Consider the following 11,994-nt stretch of genomic DNA (forward strand, 5'->3'; position numbering starts at 1 on the left):
CTGTTCGCGTCAACATCTGAGTTGAGAATTCAACGGAAGCGTGAACGCATATGACTTCTGTATGCTATTAAGATTGCAAATCCGTCAGTGTAATTATGACAGTGTGCGGTTTTGTAGTATTGCACCGTATGTGTTTCACAAGTCATTTACAAATCATATTGTTGATTAACAGGTTGTAGATCCCAAACAACTACGAATGCCGGCAGTATGCTGTATGCATTATATTAGGCGTTCAAATATTGTATTAGATGTATGTTTGTACATGATCTGGGGTTTGCTTTGGCATTGATCTGCCCTTGTCGTTGGCCGCAGTTATTTATTTGTTTGTGTTTTTCCTGTATGTATGTGTTTGTCTGAAAGTATGGTCAAAGTTCACTTGACGATACTGTAGGAGGGGCGGGGGGGGGGTAACAGAAATCACCGTCCGTAAATCCGTCCTTGAGTGAGGTCCGAGAGAATGCCAGTCCGTAAGCCTGTAAATAACGATGAGCAGAAGTCATGTTTACATATGCCAGCTCAAGGTAAATGTTGGAACTTGGGGGCGACAATCATTTAATAACGAGTATGCGCTGATTTCAAACCTTTATTGATCGACGTAGCGATTCTCTGAAACAACAGAGATGAAATAATAAATACTACAACACATTAAATCATACATTCGGATCTAAACAATCATGCAATAAGTAACATAGATCTACATTTATACACAACATTTAAATCCAATTACAAACAATAAAACATACCGATACAGACTTTAATAATAACTGATTATTTCAAACAATCAATTTTATTAATTCATTTGATACATATATAAATATTATTTACCGATACTGGTGTCAGAAAGTCCTTATAAAACATCCAAGTTCCAATTCAATCCTGCCCGTAAACGGTAGCTACGGACAAGTCCATCCCGTACCTCCAATACACTGACCACCCTTCCCAAAGCCCACTGGCCCCTAGGGACGTTTCTTCAGCGATTAGGACAACATCTCCGGACCGAAGGTTGGTGGTCTGCCGTTGCCACTTTTGCCTGGCTTGCAACGTAGGCAAGTACTCATGAAGCCATCTTTTCCAGAACACGTTAGCCAAGTATTGCACCTGTTTCCACCAACGTTGTGCGTAGACATCCTGTTTACGGAACACACCCTGTGGAATACTTGAGTTGGTCTTCATCAAAAGTAGCATACTTGGCGTTAACGCCGGTGGATCCCGGGGGTCATCGCTGACTGGAGTGATCGGACGATCATTGAGAATTTTCTCAACTTCGGTCATGAATGTATGGAGCTGTTCGTCCGTGTGCAGTTGTTCCTGTGCGATGGCTTTGAGATGGAAACGAGTTGAACGTATCAGTCGTTCCCATGCTCCTCCCATATGGCTCGCGTATGGAGGGTTGAAGTGCCATTCAATCTCCCGCTGAAGCATATAACTTTCCATTTTCAACTGGTTCCATTCTCTCATGCATTTTTGTAGCTCTCGTTGACCTCCGACTACATTTGTACCGGAATCACTAAAAACTTTCTCTGGGGTTCCTCTTCTACTGATGAACCTTTGAAAGGCGGAAATGAAGGAGTCCGTGGTAAGCGAATGTGCAACTTCTAGGTGTACGGCTCTTGATGAAAGACATGTAAATATGCACCCGTACCTCTTCAGCACTGAACGGCCAGCCTTGACATTCAGTGGGCCGAAAAAATCTACACCGACGTTAGTAAACGGGGGCTTATCTGGTGTTGTCTGTTCACTGAGAAGTGACGCCATCTTCTGGTGGCCCAAGTTTCCTCTGTACCGCCTACAAACGAAACACTTTCCGATTGTCTTCTTTACCGTACTGGGTCCGTTGATGATCCAGTACTTCTCGCGAGTAGACGATACTACTTGCTGCGCTCTCATATGACCCGATGTCTCGTGGTAGTGACGAATAATTAACGACGTCACATGATGTTGGCTGGGCAATATGATCATCATCTGCTCTTCGGGCTGACGCATGCGTCCATCGACTTTGATTAACCCATTGTGGTAGACTGGATTAAGTCTCAATATGCTACTCCCCTTTTTCACGGCCTTTGAAGAAGACAGTTGTGTAAGTTCATCGTTAAAATGCCTCCTTTGAACATATTGCAGAATTTACCTTTCAGCATTCTGTATATCCTCCAGCGTGAGTTTCTGGGCGTCTATTGTGGGATTTTTATTTATATACTTTCGTACACAAAATTCTTTAAATTTAAGCAGCCATGCTACACCGCGGGTAAGTTTATTCCAGGATGAGTACTGGCACAGGAGCAAATCAACAGTCTTTGTAGTTGTGACCAGCACCGTTGTATCTTTCTTAATCTCCGCGTCGTCTTCCGGAAGTGGCGAAATTTTGGACGATTCTGGCCACTGGCTTTGGTCAAGTGACAGGAAGTCTGGTCTGTTCAACCAAATGTTCATACTTACTCTGTCACTAGCATCGATACCTCTGGAGGCAATGTCTGCTGGATTAGATTTGGTGTTCACGTGACGCCATTGTTCTGGTTGTGTGACGTCATGAATGGCGGCAACCCTATTGCCCACGAACGTCTTGAATCTTTTTGTTTGGTTGTTTATGTACCCAAGTACTATCATAGAGTCAGTCCAAAATGTAGCACTGTCTATATGTATGCTCAGCTCTTCGGATAATTGCTCGCACAGACGACATGCGACCACGGCGCCGGACAATTCTAACCTCGGTATGGACACTTGTTTAATGGGAGCCAGTCTAGATTTCCCGACAACTAACGAACACGAATTATTTCCAGCATCGTCTGTCAACCGTATGTATGCGCACGCACCGTATCCTGTCTGTGACCCATCGCTGAAGATATGAAGCTGCGCATTAACAATATTTCCACTTTTGTGTGTCTTGTAGCAGCGTCGGACGGAAACATTCTCAATATCTGACAGCGAAGACAGCCATGCTTTCCACTCCAACTCTTGCTGACGTGGTATTTGTTCGTCTCATCCCATCTTGTCTCTACATAGGGTTTGTATGATGGCTTTCGCACGAAGTGTCACTGGGGCGATCAGTCCGAGCGGATCAAACATCGCACTGACTACAGAAAGAATACCTCGTCTTGTCATTGGCTTATCGTCCAACTTGACCCTAAACTTAATTTGATCGGTGCTGACATCCCAAGTAACACCAAGAGCGCGATCACATGGTAAGTTGTCGTCTGGATTTAAATTCTTAATTGAAGGTGCGCGCTCAGCTGTGGGCACCGTCTCTATCACCTTTCTGCTGTTGCTCATCCATTTCGTTAGTCGGAACCCTCCACATAGCAACATACTTCGCAGATCTGTCGATATATAAACCGCTTGTTCTTCAGTTGCCACTGACATCAAGCAATCGTCAACATAGAAATCTCTATCCACCACAGTTGCTATTTCTTTTTCATATAAGTGAGCAAAATCTTTAGCTGTGCGTTTCAATGCATATGCTGCACAACTTGGTGAAGATGTAGCGCCAAAAATATGTACCTTCATTCTGTAGCATTTAGGTGCTCGAGATAAGTCTCCATTAGGCCACCATAGAAACCTGAGAGCATCTCTGTCTTCATTTCGAACCCTAACTTGGTGAAACATAGCTTCAACGTCCGCTGATATGGTGACATGGTCTTGACGGAAACGCATCAACACACCGATAAGGCTGTTCATATAGTCCGGTCCTTTCAAGAGTTGACTGTTCAGCGACACATTTTGATATTTTGCGGCGCAGTCAAACACAACGCGCACCTTGCCAGGCTTGTTCACATTCGTTACAGGGTGGTGAGGTAAATACCAAATCTTGGTCGACTGTGAGGTATCCATCTGTACTTCCTCAGCGTACCCTTTCTCTATGTAGTCTTCGACCGCTGAAGTGTACATCCAGTGAAGATTTTCATCACGTGCAAGCTTCCGCTTTAACTGGGACAATCGCGCATGCGCCAGCGGAAGATTGTTCGGGAGGCATGTGTCATCCGACCGCCATGGAAGAGCAAGTTGGTAACGTCCGTCCTCTTTTGTAATTGTCGAATCCATTATGGTCAAAGCACGGCGATCTTCCACGGATATGGCTTCTTTGTGCTCACGTGACTTGTCACTAAAGTCGGTAGTCCACATACGCTCCAGTTGCTGCTGTAGAATTACGTCACTCTGTTGAAAGTTGACATTCACAGAACTCGGAGACGCGTCACTGGTCACTGGTCCCCTTACTGCCCACCCGAGGCGAGAACGAATGGCATATGGCTGATCAATGCTATCGGAGCGCACTTCAATCGGAATATGGGCTTCCGGTGCGTCTGTCCCGATCCGCAATCGTACTTCACTGCTGTTTACCGGCGCTAAATCTATGCCGTCTAAGTAGCGAAAACGTCGGATGTCCACGTTGTCAGCAGCCTTTTTCGTAGAAATGGGAAGAGTTTTCACAGACCAAACGTTCCTTAGGCCAACAGGAGAACCACCGGTGAGCGGACTGACCTCTAAATCCACCTCGTGTCCATGTTGTAGAATGTCCGTAGCACTGGCTGTTGACATGGTGAATGTTATCTTCCTGCTCTCCACGTTGAGTTGACGTAACAGCCGTTCATCACACAGCGTCTTGTCGGCGCCGTCATCAATCAAGGCATAGGTCCGACAAGCGTTACTGTTGGATGCTCTAACAACTACAGGAATTATCCCTAGACAATTCTTAATAATAGACCCTTTTGAAGAAGCACAGTTTACTGACGTGTCTGTAGCTGTGTGGCTCGTTTGACCTTTGTCAATCCAACTATGCATCAAAATATGGTGTTTTAAATTTCATTCAGGTACAGTACATGCACTTTCAATCCTACATTTCTTGGCAAAGTGTTTTGTTCTGAAACAATTGTTACATAGTTCAATTTTGTCAGTAAATGTTCTACGCTCACTGAAAGACATCTGTACGAACCTTTTACACTGTGACAATCGATGTATTTACATGAACAACAACAACAGTCATTTCTTACAACATACTGTTTAACACCCTTACTATTTGTTGAAAGTGTTGTGACCTTGACTTTGTTTGTACTCGTGACTTGTTTGTCAGTAGAAAGTCTACTATCATGCATGCGTTGCTCTCTTAACATATCCACACCGTACATCGAACTAGCTACGCGTGATCGCTCGTCAACAAATTTTGACAAGTCAGCAAAGCGAGGCTCTCTACCGGACTCACTAATAATGTGGGCTGTTTCAACCCACTTTGTTCTCATGTGCATAGGTAGCCGCCTTACAATCTGTTTTAGATTTTCCGTATTGTCAACATCAGACACGAAACCTAATTGGGATAAAGCAATTTCGCATTTCTGCATTTCTAGAGACAATTTTAACAAACCATCAATATCGTTCGCCTTTATCATTGGTCCATGTACAATTGTGTCAATGTATCCCCTAGCTATCAAATGAGGCCTTCCATACCTTGACTGCAAAATTTCTCTTGCTTGCTTATACCCTACATCCGGTTCTAGCAACACAATCGTCAATGCAACACTTAGCCTCTCCCACACAATACTGTATCAAATAACTTAGTCTCAGACTACTGTCAGACACTTTAGTCTCAATATTGGTTTCAAAATTCTTGATAAATTTACAGTAATCAGTGACCTTACCGCTAAAGGTAAACAATTCTGGTTTTGGCAAATTGAACCCACCGTTTAATGTGTTAACTAACCGTTCAAAAACAATGTCAATATTTCTAGTGCTACTAATACTTCGTGTAAAACCTGTCTCCGGCTCGCCGCTTCCGTCTGAAGTCTTGTCCGCCAATGCGCTCCTCGACGCCGCGTAGACATGTCCCGCGTCCCGCCAGGGAGTCTTATCCGCCAGGTTGGTCATCCTGCCCCTGATCCCTGCGCCAGCAAGATCCACATCCAGACCAGAAGTCTGATCGACCAGAAAGTTCCCGCCGACTCTGGACGCCGCATAAGCCAGATCCCCGTCTCGACCGGAAGTCTGATTCGCCAGGAAGGTCCTTCTACCTCTGGACACCATATCAGCCAGATCCCCGTCTCGACCGGAAGTCTGATCCGCCAGGCAGGTCCTGCTACCTCTGGACGCCGCATCAGCCAGATCCCCGTCTCGACCGGAAGTCGGATCCGCCAGGAAGGTCCTGCTACCACTGGACGCCACATCAGTCTGATCGCCGTCTCGACCGGAAGTCACAGTGTGTCCTGGTGGTATAAAGTCACCGGAAACAGTATGATGTCTTCCCCTGTCATCGTCATTTAATACATCTGCCAAAATCGTCTCTTCGTCTTCAGCATCTTGCATTTCCGCCTTTGGTAAAATATTTGTTTTCGCCGTAAAATGTCGCGCTCGGCTTGTTCGAGTTCGAACAGTTCATCGATGCGTCGCAGTTGCCTTTGCGCTTTCAACTTTCGTAGTCTGGCCTGTGCTAACCGTGACCTAGATGATGAAGACGTCGTTGACGCTGATTTGACACTGTCTCCCATCGAACTTTGGGCACATTCCTCAAGCGATAGTATCGCCGATCTCCATTGCGAATATCTATCCTTGAACTCCTCAAAATTCTTTAAACCAGTGCCAAAACTATCTTCGTATGACTCTTTTTCATCAGGTTGGCAGCATTTAAGAACTTCGTCATGCACTTCCCGGAATTTCCCGAAAAGTCCAACAAGTTTGTCATTAAGCGCCGTCACCGACTCAGCATTCTCCTGCGAACTCATCTGTACTTCTAATTCTCTGTACGTTTTCGTAAGTAGTGCCTGATACGCTGATCTGCTGCGTTTCAGTCTCTGATAATCCTCCGACCCCATTTTTGCGTGAAGATAATCAAGAATTATTTGACGTTATCGAGAATTGTTGGAAACTTGGGGGCGACAATCATTTAATAACGAGTATGCGCTGATTTCAAACCTTTATTGATCGACGTAGCGATTCTCTGAAACAACAGAGATTAAATAATAAATACATACAAACACATTTAAATCATACATTCGGATCTAGACAATCATGCAATAAGTAACATAGATCTACATTTATACACAACATGTAAATCCAATTTACAAACAATAAAACATACCGATACAGACTTGAATAATAACTTAGTATTTCAAACAATCAATTTTATTAATTCATTTTGATACATATATAAATATTATTTACCGATACTGGTGTCAGAAAGTCATTATAAAACATCCAAGTTCCAATTCAATCCTGTCCGTAAACGGTTTTCACAACAATAGCAATAGCGTTATAATAACATGACGTCAACGTTATATAAAATAGGGCGCGTCACGCAATTACATACACTGACGTCATTGACATTATTTAAGAAACGTATACGTTTCTTACAGTAAATGTCGTACTTCAAGGTCATAGGTTTGAGCCAACGTACGATGTTATTCTCGTTACGTCGATCACCCTTTAAAGCAATTTTTATTAAACTTGCTTATAACGTTAATGGCATTTAGATGATTTTCAGAAGGTATGAGAAAATCATGCCGGTTCATGGTCAATGCCCTACACCACGATCGACAGTTTTCAGCCTGCATGTTCGACCCGCTTTATATCTACTTTTCATTTGAATTATCATGAAACATGCCTATGAGCAAACTATGTTAGTGTGATTGTGTACTTGAATTTATCCGACGAGGTGAAGACAGATTTACGCTGACAATCAAAATTTACATATTATTCTATTCATCCATGTTTTGTGCATTTACGTTGTTACCGATGCAATTAAATAAATAGCCTTTACTTGCGTAATACAATTAAAATTGTTTGTAATCGATCCCGTTTACGCCATTCGAAAGTCCTTTTTAATTCCACTCAAAAACAGAGTTACATGACAAAATATCGCTTTATGCCTAAATTAAAATGTAATCAGAATTCCAAATTTAACACACTCAAGTAGAACGTGAACGGTTTTGTTCAAACTAAAATTCTAGTTTCATCATTGCAATAAAAATGATGCAATTTCTAAATTACTCGTCGAGCATGATTCAGCATTTATTCCCGCCGATATTGTTAATTTCAGTCTTTAAACAATTCTTCTTTTAACACACGTTTACTAACTGACATAAGCAGACAAACATGTACTGCTTCTTGTTCTACTCACCAATGTTGTATAACAACCATGTTTGTTTTCGTCATGTTTTGTTTGCTTCTATAAGAAGATAATTCCATTAAATGCACACGCTATATAATTTACATTCCTTCATCGCCATCGCCATCAATCTTTTCCAGCAAGTGTAAGCAGGTAATTTCTAATGAATAGACATTCTTTGATCGTCCGACAAAGGAACGACTTATTTATAAAAGACATTTACCGTTTTAATTCAACATCGGTTTCTTTCGAAAAGTTAAAGAACAATTCACTGACACTTTTCTTAACCTGTCAATTGTTAAAAGAACAACATCGCGTGATTCGAGTACATTTGACATTTTTTTTAAGAAATCCGAAATTCAGTCTCATCGGTTTCTTTCGAGTACTATATTCAAACACTGTTAGTCACAATGTTTAATCATAATACATCATTAACAAAAACAAACAATCGTTATAATTAAAACGAATGCAGACTTTAGCGTACCTGACTTTAATCAATTGATTTTATTAGCTGTGTATTGGAATAAGGTCTTTTCTAACACATGCAAAATCGTGCAAATTATTTAGCGTCGCAGTATGAGCGTTTTGTCATCACGCGGGATACTCTAGTTCAATCCCCCGTTAATATATCCATGATTTTTTTCTTTAAGCTTAACGAATTTAAAATAAACACTTTCTTAGATTTATAACTTACTAACGGCTTTTAATTTTAAACGGTATATTGATATGAAAGTAAACATTCCATTCATGTAGAAATCCTAATTTAAGAACAAATGAACGAGGAGAGAAAGACAAAAAAGTAGTCCGTAGTGGGTGTTGAATAAAGACAACCTGTTGAATAAACCTTATCTTTATTCAATGGGTCGTTATTGGTTATATAAAATAATTTAGCTTTCAGATAAAACATGTTTATTTTGTCACGTTGTAAAGGGAAAATTTGCCGCTTACGCTGACCCAAAGTCAAGGTCATATTTCGAGATCCAAAGTAACGTACATTGCTCTTTTTACCTAGTAGGTCTTGTTGACTTTCGACCCAAATGGTTCGCCATAAGTTTGTTCTCCTATGCCACATATCTCAAAAACCCATGGTAGTTTCCCTTAAAACTTGGCTAATACATTAAGGTCATTGAGACGATCTGCCGAAAAGTGTGAGTAAGGACAACTCAAGATCAATGTCATACTAAGTCTTGAAGATCAAAAGTCACACTTGAAAGTCTTACGTTCACTCTATAATGTATATGATTAATATTAGATATACCATTTACAGTAATTAAATGAAACATAAACGTCGTTCCGAAAATGTTCACTAGTAATGAGTAAATTACGCTGTCGTTATGTCAAGGTCATCACTTGAAGATCATTATTTAAAGTTTCCTTTATATAAAAGCATTTGCTGGAAAAGAACGTCAAAGTTTATTTTGTGTCAGTATATATGTGTATGTTATATTATCTGCTGTGTTTTGTTATGTTGATTAGTCTAAGAATGCTTTTAAAGACGTTAATCGAGATTTGTCAGTACCAAGCGTATGACAAAAGCGTTTCTCTAGTGGGGCTGTCTATGGAACCGTTACACTATAATTATGATACTTGACCTCCAAACAGAAAGATGCGTTTTTTATAATTCACATTTGATTGAATTATGTTAATAAAAACATGCCTTATAATGGCAAAAACTTGCTGTCAAAAAAGTTTAAAATGATTATGATGTATCGAAATTCCGTCTTAAGTATTATGTTGTTTGCATTAAGCATAAATATCTATTTAATTGATGACAAACGTATGCGTAGATGGTGTATGAAGTGGTGTAGAAAAGAATCTATTAAGAGATCAAGACAAATAACATTTAAAAACAGGAATCTACACGCTCGGAATTTGCAGATATCAGCAGGAGTAAAGGCGGTAAGTTATACAATAATATTTACGCCTGCAATAAATAGTTATGAATTTCGTTAGAAATTAACGTATTTAAAAAAAAGATCAATTAATCATGATGTTGTCTTAGTTATATATGTATTTTAGACACTATATCATTTGTAGCAATATATGTTGTGATATGTATGCAATTAGAGTAAGAGTGCAATATTTGTCTGCAAACAAAGGCATCGGACTCATGGGAAACGAAAATGAATTTCAGCGAAATGACAATTAACACATCTCTCAAAATTGTTCCCGGTCTCGTATACGCGAGGGTATTTGTAGTCGACGTTTTCAAAAGCAAACATTATGTTAACATGCGTGCACGAACGGTACAGCAATCATAAGTGCGTTATAATATTTATCAGCACGTCATCATAAAACACATGGGACATACCGGATTTCTGCCTGATAATTTACAGAAACAAGCACTATTAATGTGTATTGTTATAAAATAAAAATGAATTTGAAACAATCAAACATTTAACAAACTATTTGTATTGCATTAGGCGGTTTATTTTGAAATTTAAATTAGAATTTAGTATCCATTCACGATTTCACGCACGTCTTTTACAGAGACAAGTATGCTGTTTATTGTTTTATATTTTGTCAGCTTGTGGAGTAGCTAGGTTACGCACACACATACATACATACAGTTAATTGAGTCTCAAGAATTCCGAATTACATGCACTTAACACGTTTAGTAGGCGCGTGTTTAAATGGGTAATGATTTGTTTTATGAGCAGTAATATTCATAGTCATGTATTGGAATGTTTACAGTTGTTTTTATTGATTTAAATTTCAAGTCTAATCTAATGCTCTTTCAGATTTTTATTTTACAAATGAATGCTCATTTCAATTGATGTCACTGTGTCGACGAGCACAATCTAACATCCTTTTGCACAATATTTAAATGTATCTAATTACATTATAATACGCAAGTTGTAATCGATGTTTTAAAATCAAAACGAGAATAATAATATCAACATCATTACTTAAGCATAGTCTTACGAAAACGGGTATTATGGCGAATGCGACCAGCCTACCAAGTGACCAGTCTGTGAAACTGTGCCGTTTGCTCGGGAGCTTCGTTCTCAGCCATAAAGTCACGCAGGGTTTCGTGGTCTCTCAAGCGGTCAAAGCAGCTTCTGACCAGACTGCGATGATTCGTGTTACAGATTTTTCGTTACATACTAATCTTATTATTTCAGATCCTTGTTATGCTAATTCTAGTAAACGTGTAAAACAGTATATACTCAACATACTCAGAATATGCTTATAATGAAACCGTGTAAACGCAATAAAATGAATGGCAGTATGAATCCAAATGAGAAGATAACTGCTGAAATTAACAATTATAAACAACGTGATACTTAAGCTGCACCAAAAAGGGGAAAGCCTTATTATAGAATGTGGTCTTTTATTTTAAATCACAGAACATTTTGTCGAACAGTGTGACACAGTTAAAATCGTTTTGATAGTAAAACAATCTACATAGCGCGTATTAACATTGACGCATATTGCAATCTATTGATTTTCTATAGTATGGCTTTGTAACAGTAATATCAATCATGTTTTGCAGAACTCACACTTGTATACATACAAGTTTACATTGAAAGTACACGAACATCAAAGTGTAACAAAGGTCTTAAATAGCAGTGACATGAAAGAATTTTGGAGGTGCGTTTTTGTTAGTTTTGTTCGTAGAATAAATTAAGAATTATTATTAATAATCAACGTTCGTCTCAAGCTCAACTATACGTGCGACGGCAACTTGCATAAATCACAAATAAAATCCCTATACCTGAACAAAAATGGCCTTACTCTTGAACCGTTAACACGAAGACATTTTGTATAAACTGTATTCCGCCATTAGATTCATACGCATCCGTACCAAACTATTATAATAAACCTTTATAACTAAAAGACCAACTCAAATGCTACTATGACTAGCGTGTTTCCCTAATGACAGTTTCATGCGAACATTATTTCTTTTTCCG

The 11,994-nt window shown here is 39.8% G+C and overlaps 2 protein-coding genes across 2 annotated transcripts; both read right to left on the reverse strand.

Annotated features, from left to right (window-relative positions):
* Nucleotides 1–870: 870 nt before the first annotated feature.
* On the reverse strand, nt 871–1,983 carry LOC127878535 (uncharacterized). Its single transcript, XM_052425066.1, has one exon. It carries the CDS (start codon nt 1,981–1,983, stop codon nt 871–873), a length of 1,113 nt encoding a protein of 370 aa, XP_052281026.1.
* Nucleotides 1,984–2,121: 138 nt separating this feature from the next.
* LOC127878536 (uncharacterized) lies at nt 2,122–2,601 on the reverse strand. The gene has a single exon (XM_052425067.1). It carries the CDS (start codon nt 2,599–2,601, stop codon nt 2,122–2,124), a length of 480 nt encoding a protein of 159 aa, XP_052281027.1.
* Nucleotides 2,602–11,994: the final 9,393 nt, after the last annotated feature.

The sequence above is a fragment of the Dreissena polymorpha genome, chromosome 4 (genome assembly GCF_020536995.1).
Source record: "Dreissena polymorpha isolate Duluth1 chromosome 4, UMN_Dpol_1.0, whole genome shotgun sequence".
Classification (NCBI taxonomy): domain Eukaryota; kingdom Metazoa; phylum Mollusca; class Bivalvia; order Myida; family Dreissenidae; genus Dreissena; species Dreissena polymorpha.